The sequence below is a fragment of the Trematomus bernacchii genome, unplaced genomic scaffold (genome assembly GCF_902827165.1).
Source record: "Trematomus bernacchii unplaced genomic scaffold, fTreBer1.1, whole genome shotgun sequence".
In the NCBI taxonomy this organism is placed as follows: Eukaryota; Metazoa; Chordata; class Actinopteri; order Perciformes; family Nototheniidae; genus Trematomus; species Trematomus bernacchii.
The window spans coordinates 3,699,073-3,712,671 of NW_022987609.1; the positions used below are offsets into that span (position 1 = coordinate 3,699,073).

The 13,599-nt window shown below is 41.5% G+C and overlaps 1 protein-coding gene across 2 annotated transcripts in view; it reads left to right on the forward strand.

Moving 5' to 3' along the window:
- Positions 1 to 744: 744 nt before the first annotated feature.
- lama5 (laminin, alpha 5) overlaps positions 745 to 13,599 on the forward strand; it is a 102,795-nt gene continuing 89,940 nt past the window's right edge. For both annotated transcript variants that reach the window (XM_034131786.1, XM_034131787.1), the window contains exons 1-2: positions 745 to 1,234; positions 5,596 to 5,748. In XM_034131786.1, the coding sequence (XP_033987677.1) occupies positions 941 to 1,234; positions 5,596 to 5,748 (447 nt within the window). In that variant the 5' untranslated portion in view covers positions 745 to 940. The remainder of the gene's footprint in view (positions 1,235 to 5,595; positions 5,749 to 13,599) is intronic.

The following is a 13,599-nucleotide window of genomic DNA, read 5'->3' on the forward strand; positions in this document are numbered from 1 at the left end:
GCAAATGTCCAATTCACTCGTCCATATTATATTTGATTTAAATTGTTAAAAGCTGTTAAGTCACTCTGGTTGTTCAAAGTGTAAAATCAAGAACAGAAAGACAAATGATCACTCTTAATAATAAAAGTTACGTGACTGCATATTTACATTTCAAACCCTACTAGTTGTCTTCCTATGCCTGTTTTCTGACGGGCTGAGTGTGTGGCCGTCAATGTGCGTGTTTGCATGTTTGTTGAGGACACCTGTCTGTGTGTGTTTGTTTGTTTGTGTGTTTGAGGAGCAGTCTGAAAGCCCATTCTCTTTGTGGTTTAATTTCCCATTTGTTGTTTAGTCACATGGCGAGTGCAATGATGCAGGAATGTCAAATTGATGATAGTAAAACGAAGCGAAAGAAAATACTTAATTTTGCTTGGAATGATTGGGAGGAAAAGGGAGGAGGAACAGAAAGGAAGGATAAGTACAAAACATGACAATGGAAAGTAAAGTTGAAAGGAAATGAGTAAAAGGACTAATCCATTAAAAAAAGAAAGAAAAGGAACTGTAAATCAAATTGACCAATGGATCAAAACTCTCCCCTTGCCTTTATTTGAGCCAGTTAATTACCCGTGAATGATGTACCCAACTCAAACCCTTCAAAGTAAGCATTGGTAGAAGTTGTGCCCTCCTCCAACAGCCGGGGACGGGCCAACAGAGAGAGGGGGAGGGAGGGAGGGTGAGTGAGATTGAGTTGGAATAGGTGCCTGGTGGAGCGACACAGGGAGAGGACAGAAACCTCGACGCTTCGCTCTCCGGGACTTACAACCCCTTCCTCTAATTCTTGCAACATTTGCCTCCAAATGTCCTTCTTCCTCACGAGTTAACGGTCAATTTCTTATTGTACTAAGATTTGTTTTAGACCTCAAACTTTTTTATTTCAACCGGATCGAGCGAACAGGTGGAGATGATGGCGAGCCTACCGGCGGCGCTCTCCCCGGATCTGCGCACCCAAACGCGGGTCGCGCTGCTGCTCTGGCCGCTGTTGCTGACCTGCGGCACCTTGGCGTCGGCGCAGGAGCTGCAGACCAACGGTCTGAACGGATACAGCCTGCACCCGCCATACTTTAACCTGGCCGAGGGCACCAAGATCTCCGCTACGGCGACCTGCGGAGAGGAGGACACCGGCCGGAGCGTGCAGGACCTGTACTGCAAGCTGGTGGGGGGGCCCGTGTCCGGGGACCCGAGCCAGACCATCCGGGTGAGCTGGGCACAACGTTATAAAAGCCTTACCGCATTTGTTGCTCAGAAGTGAACTATACACTTTATTGGACTCGGTAGACTTTTCATTTTTCAAAATATTTGTTTTAGCCTATAGTGAAAGTTAATGGCAGTCGAGTACCACATATTATATCAATAAGTGTCCAATATTGATGTATTCCAGGGTTGTTTTGTAAGTGATTTTGGCGATTTTAATAGCATTTTTGCATTGTTCCTAAATGCTGAGAGTGTGTTTGGTTCTCAAAAGTGTTACAATGACTAATGCTTCTATAGTCTGTCTGTATGGTAGCATTAAACACCCGTGGTATTGCTTTCAGTTTATAAACGACCTATAATGAGCCTATTGACCCTATTTCATAGCGTCAGTCTTCTTTAAGGACTTAATTGTATCAGATTTAGGGAATGTGATGACATTTGTTATCCCACTGGTGTCACCGATATTCTCTTTTTATAGTATGCTTTTAAAATGTACTACACAGTCTCTTGTGTACCATTTTTACTGGTGTTTTGCAGCAGTATTTTGTAAGTCTTCCACCTCCAAACTGCATGTTTCGCTCCAGTTGTGTTATGTTAGACTTGTTGCGGATGCCAACCTACACACTTGACTGCTCTCAGAGTAGAGAGTTGAACAGAGGGGGTCAGCAGTGTGCATGAATCTCCAACTGCTGTGCCAAGTCATTATTTCATGCACTGCTTCCTTTGTAGGACTTGGCAACGCTTAACACAGGCCACTTATATAAGTACAGGCAGCATTTCATTCAAACTCCACACAAATTCAGCTAGTTTCCACATCATGCCTGAAGTTTCACGTGAGTTTTATAAATGAGTTTGTAATGGGATGATGAGGCTTTTAAAACCATTGTGTGTGTTTGATGTTTAGCCCTCTAGGTATCACTAGTTAACTCACAAAGGAGTATTGCAGTCTCATGGGTTAACCATTAAAGAAAGCCTCTGGGCGGGAACAGGCAGGCTTATTGCCTTCTCTCTCCTTCTCTCTCTCCCACCTGTTTCTCGCATTCCTCCCAGGGACTGACCCGTGTCCTCCAATCGGACCGAGTTTATCCGCTCTGTTACCGCGAGATTATCAAGACCTGAGCGCTGCTTCCTCTTGTGGTGATGGTCGTTTTTTATAAGACAGAAATGAACTAAGAAATTCGGTCATTTCCAAATCCTGGCTGATGATGAGTATTGGCAAAGGTAGTAGAAGTTACCTTTTGAACTGAAATTAAAAGAGATCAGACAGTCGAGATATACATACACTTAATACTGAGAATGAGCAGCAGGCAGGCTTAAGCGTTGTTTGTTTGTTAAAAGACGAAGGTAAACAAAACCCCAAACAAAACATTTGCCCTGAGGGGTTGGGGGCTTTTCAAGATTCCTTCAAGCTTTCAAGCTGTTTTATTCAACTTTACCTTAAGAACTACAAAGCAATACAATAATCCCACCTTAGATAAAAGAAAGAAAGACATAATTATATACTTTACTCAGTAATTATCTTCAATCCAGCTGGTGAATTGGCACTATAGTAACCTGCTTGATCTCGACCACATTTGACCCACTTCAGCTTCTCCACTCTGAAGATTAGAGCAAATATTCTCTGAGTGTTTTTCTCAGTCTTTCTCTCTTCTGCCTGCTCAGGGCAGGTGGTTGAAGTGGTACATAATTAGCTCAGGAAATCTCCGAAATGAACCCAATAAATCTGGCCATTAGCTCAGGGATTGGTGCTTTATGTGTCAGGGGAAAGAGGTTTGGCCCACTTTGCTGGGCTATTGTGGCTTGGCCCACTTGTTGTGTTACTGCACCCCCTGAAAACACACACACACACCTTACCAGAAAACACAGACACTTCTGTGTTGAAGTTAATCCTGTTTTGATTGGACAGCAAGACGTGAGTGTGTTTTTATTCATTAAAAACAGCAGGAGGAGGACTAACGATGGAGGGGGGGTGTGTGTGTCTGTTTTAGGTTGTAAACTAGATTTTTTTATGAGACTGGATGTGCTGAAGTGGTTGAGTTGTATCGATAAATGCAGCTTTTTATTGGATGTTTGATGCTGCTGTTGAGAGGACAGCTCCTGAGCTTGGTCACTAGTGATTGTACCAGTTAGCAGAGTTAATTCTGCAATTACTGATGATTGGCTTGTGTCATTGGGAATTTAGTATGTTTTTGTAAAAACAAGTGCATTTTCTCCTCAAAATGCACCTTTTAATGTGGCTTTTTGCCATGTAAGATAAAAGCAGGAGAAAATGAGACAGAGAGATACAAACCTTTATGATGTAGAATGAGTTCGAGGAAAAACAAGAAAAGCTGTGCATTATGTTGAGAGGGGGAAAATAGAATTCTTAAAGTGGCAGGTGTTGACTGACGAAACTTTGTCTGTCTCTGAGTGAGGAATCTGTGTCCTCGGGGCAGTGCTCGAGAGTTTTCTCTCAAAGGTTAAGGAAAGGAAAGAAATGGTAAGAAAGATTGAATTAAAGAGTGTGTAATACACAGAGAGAGAGAGAGAGAAATACACTCCACATGTTCCTTTCCAGGTGGCCTTTTAAAAGGAAGTGCCTGGACATGTCCTGTGAAAGAAAACTGAGAAAAGGAGGACAGAATAGGGTGAAATGGAGTTTGACAGCCACACTGAAATACAGAAGTAGCCTTCCTGACATCTCACTAAAACACCTACTTTTTTCTTTTCACATACCTCGGGTAGAAAGCTTGGTTATTGTTAGTTATTTTAAATCACTCAACCTGGGAAGCAGCTTCTCATGATGTGAATCATAATTATCTCTGCGTTCAGCCTGTGATTGGAGGGGATTTCCTTTCTTCTTTTAAGGTTTTCTCTGAAATGCTCTGTGGTCTACAATTTTCCCGACAGCATCAGAGCAATTAGTACTGAAAGAGATATTTAGTTGATTACAAGTACAGAGAGAAAGAAGAATGCCACAGAGAGACTGTCAAAGGGGGAAAGTGAAAAATACGTTTTGAAAACAAAATTACACATTTAAGAAGTGTGAAAAAATACCAATCATTTCACAGAAAGAATATATTTGTATCTCTAAGAGTGTCCAAAATGTGTCACTTAGTGGAGTATGTGATAAATTGTAATCTCAATGAGTCATTCATACATATTCATTCAATTATTTACTATAATTGCTAGAACTTGCTCTCAAGAGAGCTTCATTTGTCACACTCTTGTTCAGGGCATTTATGCGAGTTTGATAGCCGTAATTTGTAGTGTCAGTTAAATCTGAAAATAAATCCAAATGTAATTGGCTGTGGCGAGATAATAATAATTAAACCTAATTTGTCACTCAATTGACTAATTGGAGAGAATGATTTGTAATTTACGTTTCTACCAAATTGTTGATTGACAGATTGATTGATAGGTGATATTTGGGAAGTGTGGAGAGGAAGACGGAGGACAGGGGAAGGCTTTTTGGGCGGTGGAGTGAGATAGAGAGCTGTGACCTCTGACCTCAGTGACCTGCAGTGATAACATCTCCTAACCTGGGCTTTTGTTCAGGTCCACGCTTGTTTAGTTTATGCTAACGCTTACATAGCCAGAAGTGGCCAGGGTTAAACGCTCCCACAACTAAGAGGGATTAGCTCAGAATGAAGAGAGGCTTGATAAACCAAATGATTAGAGAGGACACTTAAAGTGGACATGTCCACCTCTGCTTTCGAGCTCATTTTTAAAGCATACAGCAGTGATTTGGATTTCATAACATGTTTACCAACCAAGGTTAGGTTGGTTGTTGATGCTGGTGAACATCATGACAGGTTTATTGTTGTTCAAGTTATGTTGTTGTTGTTGTGTGGCAGATACATTAATGGCTGCTTTAGTGGTTATAAATGGCACTAAACAGGACAGGAGGGCAAGCTTTTTCTGTGGTTTTGGTATTAGAATGTTAGTTTAGCGCAACACAGTCAGACTGAGGAAAATTAACATTTATTATGACACACTTAAACCTCTACTGGCAGAAATACAAGAAGCTAGGGCCTCACTGTTAAGTAACCTGAGTGGAGTCACCTCTCTGCTGGAATATAAGAAACATGACCCAGGTGGCTTCAGGGGGAATGATTGAATCTTTTCTTTTCATAGAAGTTTACTGTGACTCAAAAACATTGTGCTGCTGTTTTTGGTAGTTTAGAGAGGAAAGTGAGGAAGCTTCATAGTGTACATTTTGCAAGAAGGATGTTCACAATGAGACACATTTAAAAAATGTTTTCCTCATGGTCAAGTACAGCTTTGAATTTGATACTGGACACCGTAAGGTTTCAGATTTGGAGCCTTATGAACACCTCATATTCTCAACTGAAGTTTGATAAATCTCTGTCTCTGTCTCCTCAGGGCCAATACTGTGACATCTGTAGCCAGGGCGAGAGCGACCGCGCCCACCCCATCACCAACGCCGTCGACGGGACGGAGCGATGGTGGCAGAGCCCGCCTCTGTCCCGCAACACCGAGTTCAACGAGGTCAACGTCACCCTGGACCTGGGACAGGTAGGATCCATTAGATATACGTACGGAAACATACGTGTCATTGTGCTGCTTTTTACTCGATCTCTACTGTGTGTTGTACTCTTCCTCTACTGTACATTTTACTCTTCTCACTACAGTATGTTTCACTATTCCTCTGCAGTTTGTTCAGTATATTCCCACATCATTTCGAATTTTAAATGAAATTATTGATCTTCAGACTTGATCTCTGGTTGTAAACAACAACATCATACATTTAAGCTATTTATTTTAAGGTTTATTTTTAGATATTTTTGCCTTTATGACGTGCAACATAGTACTCAGAGCTGGAATAAAACTGTTTAGACAGTGTGCTCTGTAAACATTGGGCTACAAAGCTTTCCAATCCACATACTATTCTGGGTGATGTTGTGTTCTCTTGCAAAACAGTAAAAGTCACGATATTCTTTGAAAGTGTGGAAACGTTGCCATTCTGTCAGAAATAATGCTAAGATGTCAAAACGTAAATAAATGTGAGCCCACTAAGTGGTTTAGTTTCTCAGTGATGAATCAGCCTCCTAAATCCCTCTGTCCTAAAAGAAAAATCGAGTTGATTTAGAGAAGTTGTTTTTGGCTGCAGCTTCTGTCTGCTGTAGTAGTGAATCTGACAAAATGACACACACACACACACACACACACACACACACACACACACACACACACACACACACACACACACACACACACACACACACACACACACACACACACACACACCTACTCTGCTGACGTAGAATTAACAATGCCATTGTGGGATTTATACATCGATACACATTAGACCACGACACGCAGAAATGTTAACACTAGAGAAGCTGGAACTACACACACACACACACACACACACATGTTTACATCACTTCAGGGGACATTACATTGACTTACATGCATTTCCTGGAGACTTATCCTAACCTTAACCATAACCAACACATGCCTAACCCTAACCATGTCTTCACCCTAAAATTAATGATTCCCTTCATGGGGACCTCCATTTTGTAATAAGGGAGGCGAGTCCCCACACGTGACTGTGTAAACAGATTTAGGTCCCCACAAGGATAGTAATGCTAGGTCACACACACACACACACACACACACACACACACACACACACACACACACATAGAGATGTTTAGCACACACAGTCAGGCACTCACACAGTATAGAAAAGCTTCAATCTGCCTCCACGTTAACCTTTTTGTGTTTTTTGAACGTTGCTCTTGAACAACCTTTTATGTTTCTCAATGCGATTCTTTTGTGCCAGCCTCTCCTGCTCGAGTGCCCTCCTCATTCAGCAGCACTGAGACATTCACTGTGTGTGTGTCCGGTCTGGTCTGGTGTGTGTGTGTGTGTGCACTTGACAAGAGTATTTTCTGTCATGGCATTCAGTTTCCCCATCTCTCTTCCATCTGTCCTCCCTATTTCCTCTCTCTTCACCACTTCCCTCCCGCTTCTCCTCTCTTTTAAGGTTGAAGGTTTCAGTAGAGAAGCTCGGAGCTGTCACTGTGTGTTCTGCTGGTAAAAGCTTTTATAAACCTGTATGCCTTTTTGACAGGGATGAAAGAATTAACACAACTTTTATTTGGGGATTTTCTCCCTTTCATGTAACATCGCAAAACAATTGACATCAATTGGATGACAGCGATGCAAGTCACCTGCAGTGTTATTTGGGACAGGATTGTTTTGCTATAATAATACAGTACTAAGCAAGCACTTGATAAGTGGCAACATGTAGGGAATAAACAAAGACATTAGCATTTGTTGTTATATTGGCTAACTCTGTATATCTGTTTTATAATGAAGTTACTTGTTTGTTGCAGCATGCCTTTTAGTGAAAACGACTTCTTGTATGAGCTTACTGATTATGAAAGAAAAATACGTTTTATCTTCATCTGTTAAAAAATGTTTACAACCAACATTGCAACAAAACGTTTTCCGGGTGGCATCGAGGCCTAAAAGATAGCTGAAAGAAGAGAGATAGAGAGCGAGGGGAAGAGAGAAAGGGGGAGGAGGGGGAGGGTCTCTAGTTACCAGGTTGCCGTTTTGTCTTGAAAGAATGTAGGTGGGCTAAGGCCAGGGTTTACAAGAGGGTGTGTGTCAGGGCTCAGAGAGAGTGTGTTGAAGACCCCTACACACACACGCACATGCACACACACACACACACACACACACCCCTACCTCTGCTTGAATGAAAGAGAGGGAGAGATTGGAATGTCAGTTAACCTGTCTCAACCTGCAGAGGGGAGGCTTTTTAAATTACCTCCAACTCTTCTCTCTCTCTCTCTCTCTCTCTCTCTCTCTCTCTCTCTCTCTCTCTCTCTCTCTCTCTCATTGGTGTAAACCATATCATTTTCTTCCCAGGAAGATTTGCCCCACTTTGCCAGTGTCACAATAAGGAAGGAGAGTGTTTGTGTTAATTGAACAAATTAGATGAACCAACTTAATTAGTGAGCTTCAGAGATCTTTCTGATAAGATAAGCTAGTGAGCTAAGCTTGTTGTTTAGCATACAGAGTGGAATAGTTGTTCTTATCTAAATCCCAGCAAAGTAGCTAGGGATGTCCCGATCACCTTTTTTTGCTCCCGATCCGATTCCGATCATTTGATTTTGACAATCTGCCGATACCGATTTTTCCCGATCCGATCTTTATGCAATGCATTAAGAGAAAAAAAAGGTAACAGATAACGGCTGGTCATCCAACGCGATGAATTCAGCTATCTTGGCTGTTATTTTTTTGGCCTTTTCACTGTTCTGGGGCAGTTTCTCTTTCCTTTTAAAAGTCTCTGAAAGTGTTGGTTGTTTCAGTGCCGTTACCTGAGTGGCCGCTGTGTACTCGTCGTGTTGTTGTTGGTGTTTGTATTAGATTGGTCGTGTTGAACGTAGCTCTGTTCTTTCCACCACGCGGAACCTCCGCCTTGCAAACATTGCATATGGCTGTTACACTGCCTTCGCTTTCAATTTTATAATACTTCCAAACTCCTGACATTTTCTCTGTCCCGACTCCCGAGTCACCAGCTGAACGTAGCCTCTTGTTAGCTTACTGCTACTATTAGACACTGCGCCCACTCTGTTGCCAGATTTGAGAGAAATAAGCAACCAGGTCTATGAAAACAAGCCCAAAAGAAGCAACACATACATGATGTTGTGTAATTTTAAACCAAAACTAAGGCCTCAGGATGACTTTAAGACATGGTCATTTTTGTTTTGTAACATTAAATAAAATAATAAAAATATTTTATAAAAAAAAAAAAAAAAAAAAAAAAATTCCCGATCCCCGATTTTTTTCTCCCGATTCCGATCTTTTGAAAATCACGTGATCGGCTCCGATCCCCGATCACGTGATCGGATCGGGACATCTCTAAAAGTAGCATAAAATGGCCAACTGTTGCTTTTAAGTTTATAGATAGTATTCTGGCCAGAAATATGTGGACACCCTGAATATCTTGTTTCATTTGGACTCAGCTACCGAGTTTGAAATGATTCAAATTGTAATGCACAATAACATTTGAGCAACTTTAGGGTAGAGATTTGGGAAAGTCCAATTTGGTGTGGTAGAAATGGACTGGCCTGCACAGAGAGCGGATCTCAACCTTATCCATAAACTGGATTGTCAACAGTAAGCCGGACCTGATCCCCAGACATCAGTGTTTGACCTCAGTGTGGCTGAACGGGCAAATCCCTGCAGCCAGGTTCAACATCTGAAGGAATAGATACCAGAACAGAGGAGCAGCAGAATAATGCCTTTAGATTGAGAATCAAGAGTTCAGCAGTCAGGTGAGTATGTTCGGGTGTCCACCTACTTTTGGCCATGAAATGTTTACGTTTCTGTATTTCTCTTTAATTAAATGTAAAAACTATTATGATTAAAACACTACTATGAGACATTTTCAGCGAAACACCTAAAGAACACCGGTGGGAACATTAGTCCGAAGTGCTTTCAGGTCAATGCCATTTCATGATGAGAAGCAGCCTCAACAACTCGGAAGAAAAGAACAGATCAGTTCACCATAATGTTTCATTAAGTTGGCAGTAAATAAACTTTACTCTCAGTACATCGGAGCATTACTGCAACAGGTGTACCAAGCACAGACTGCACCCCCCCAACACTCAGTTTATGAAACACATCTCACTGGAATCTGAAGATTTCTCTGCAGTATCTTTAAAGAATGCTGCACCTTAAATGACTTTTGCCTATATTTATATATCTTGTCTAATACCTTCTTTATCTTACCTACTTCATTATGTGTCAGACTTTTAAATGAGGTGTATCAGTTCACACACTTCTTCCTCTCCTCCTCCTCTCTTTCTATATCTGTAGCACTTATTTTGCATATCTTAAGGATAACACGCAGCCCGATATAGACCGTCTCCTCTACCTTCCTGTCTTCTTTCTTCTGCTATCTCCTGCTCTCATACCTCTTCATCGTTATCATCTTCCTCATTACCTCGGCTCTTTATCTTGCTAGTCCTTTTCCTGAAAAGTGAGAACACACTCTTTCCCCTCTTTCCCTTTCTTGTCTTCTATATTGTGACATCTTTCCTTTTATGATACATATTTGAATGTGTCAGTTCAACTAAGGCAACCGAAGACAACTCAAAACGCATGCAAAGAAGTTGCCATTTTAATTTGAAATGCACAGGTGTCTAAAAAACAGCACTATACATAGTTATAGTTTCTATATATATATATATCTGTACAATGGGGATGTCAGGGAAGAAGGAGGGAGAAAGCGATGGAGGAGGAATGACAGCTGCATGATGAACTGCAAGAAGAAAACAAAACATCTGATGAAGTCATATAGCTCAACACAAGTCACCATTGTCTTTATCTAGGCTGATGTGATGTGTTTTCACTCTATGCAGAGATGTGTGTTTTGGTGCAGTCCTGAGGTATGTGATAGTGGAAAGGATTCTGTAATCACAGGTAAAGGGGGGGGGGGGAGAGAGGGAGGAGACCAATAATAGAGGGAGAAACCCAGTATGAAGGCAAGGTGAAAGAAAACTCCCAGGAAAAGGTGGAGGAGAAGGAGGAGGAGGGCTAGAACATGGGAAAGAGGACAACAGGAAGGATGTTTTAAGTGGAGAAGAAAACGGAGGTGAAGAAGAGGAAGGAGAGTGAGGGCATGGAAAGAGGAGGGGAGGAGATGACAGAACAGGGGATGTTTGTCTATTTCAGCAGCCTATTATTAGAGCACAATATAGGCTTCGGTGTGTGTGTGTGCATTTTCTCCAGGTGAGGTCTTCTATTTTCCATAATCCTCCCACCTTGAGTAAATCACACTTGTCAAAGTCTTGCAGGGCGCCGTAATAGACTTTCTGTAATTCAAGGGATTTGACACCACAACGATAACTCAGACAAAGCCATTTCATTATTAAATCAACTTTTCTATGCATGTCCTCCTTAGGAAAGAAAATATGCCTAAACATGACCTCATAACATAACATCAAATGTTACAAAATAGTGAAAGATTCCAGATTTGCTCATTTAGTCCCCCAACAGTACAGAACCCAGAAAGGAGTTGATTAAAGAACGATGCAATTTCTTCCAATGAGATTGAAATGTGTTTCATCGTCAAATGCCCTTAACTTCCTGGTTTGTTGGCAGGTCTCCCTCCAGGACAAAGAAGGACAGAAACACGCACTAAAACAAACCCACACACTCGGATGCAGTGTTGAGGTAGCTCCTTTGTTCGCCGTGCGTAAGAGCGAGCGCGGTGCCAACTGCTCCCGATTGACTGCTTCCTGCTTTTGATGTGGTTTGAACGTCAGAGTTACCTTTTAATGTTCCAGCCGGCTCCAAAATGCAGGGTGGTTTCAAAGTGCAACTAAACAAAGGCTTTGAGGCGATGCACATCGTCGTATCACTCGGTCGGTGAGAGATAAAAAGACCAGAAATAACTTTGCATTTCCTTAATGCCAAAGACAAACGGAAAGTCATCTTCAAAGACGCAACTAAGATCACAATCCTTGTTGAGCTGGGGCAATTCAAAGATAAACAAAAGTCCTAACATAGGATTGTAATAAGTCCGGTATCTGTATAATACAGAACATATAATAAACTAATAGTCAGAAGAATATCCCCAAGATTGAAACGCTATCCACAGTTAAGCAGCAACAGACAATAACAAATAAATGGCGGAAAATCTGATAATCTGTGAAGCCATGCATCCTTTTTAAAGCCCAAACTAGGAAATAACCCCTAACACAGATGCCTTTATGAGTATTAGAAGATGGATGTTGCTATCTGATAAGAAGCAGATTCTCCATTCAGAAGGTTTTCATGGATTACATCATTACAAATCCTTCCCGCCGGCTTGTTAGTGAGTAGACTGATGTCACTTCTATGTGTGTGTTATGTATTTGCATGCATGTGTGTGTGTGTGTGGCTTGCCGATTATAATCAGTTTGTCCTCTGCCAATTCTGCTATTAACGAGTGAGGAGCATGGGAACCGCTGTGGTGTCTGTGGTTTGGCTCCGTACAGACCACTCCATTGTTTTTGTTTCATTTGTTGTTTTACGCACACTTCAGGTGTGACGCTGTGTGTGTGTGAGTGTGTGTGTGTGTGTGGCCTGTTTTACAACATCCAGTCAAGCACACAGCTCTTTCAAAGCTTGTGAGAATTTTCAAGATATTATCTGTTATTCGCCGTAATGTCTCTCCCAATTTTTTTTCCCCCTCGCATCGTAATCTCTCCCTTCATCTCTCTGACTCCGTTCAGCCACAAAGACTCTTCTGTCGAGGGGATGACGGACACAGTAATGATGGAAATAAAAAAAGGGGATAAAGATGGATATGATGGACATCAAACATTTCTCTATCATTCCTCTGCCACATTTTCTCCTTAGTAAATTCTTCTTTGTCAGTTACTCCCTGTTTGGAGTCTGTTCAGATAAATCACAATTGAAATAAGTCCAAAATAAAAGCGGTTACTGTAGTTCAAGGTTCAAGGTTCTTTATTGTCAATCTGACATAGCTACAGAGTAATTATGTAGTTGAAAATCTTATGTCACAGGCTTCTCCAACAATGCAACATAATAACATAATAACTAGAGATGTCCCGATCCGATCACGTGATCGGGGATCGGAGCCGATCACGTGATTTTCAAAAGATCGGAATCGGGAGAAAAAAATCGGGGATCGGGAATTTTTTTTTTTTTTTTTTTTTTTTTTATAAAATATTTTTATTATTTTATTTAATGTTACAAAACAAAAATGACCATGTTCACGTCTTAAAGTCATCCTGAGGCCTTAGTTTTGGTTTAAAATTACACAACATCATGTATGTGTTGCTTCTTTTGGGCTTGTTTTCATAGACCTGGTTGCTTATTTCTCTCAAATCTGGCAACAGAGTGGGCAGGGCGCAGTGTCTAATAGTAGCAGTAAGCTAACAAGAGGCTACGTTCAGCTGGTGACTCGGGAGTCGGGACAGAGAAAATGTCAGGAGTTTGGAAGTATTATAAAATTGAAAGCGAAGGCAGTGTAACAGCCAGATGCAATGTTTGCAAGGCGGAGGTTCCGCGTGGTGGAAAGAACAGAGCTACGTTCAACACGACCAATCTAATACGCCAACTGAGAAACAAACACCAACAACAACACGACGAGTACACAGCGGCCACTCAGGTAACGGCACTGAAACAACCGACACTTTCAGAGACTTTTAAAAGGAAAGAGAAGCTGCCCCAGAACAGTGAAAAGGCCAAAAAAAGAACAGCCAAGATAGCTGAAATCATCGCGTTGGATGACCAGCCGTTATCTGTTACCTTTTTTTTCTCTTAATGCATTGCATAAAGATCGGATCGGGAAAAATCGGTATCGGCAGATTGTCAAAATCAAATGATCGG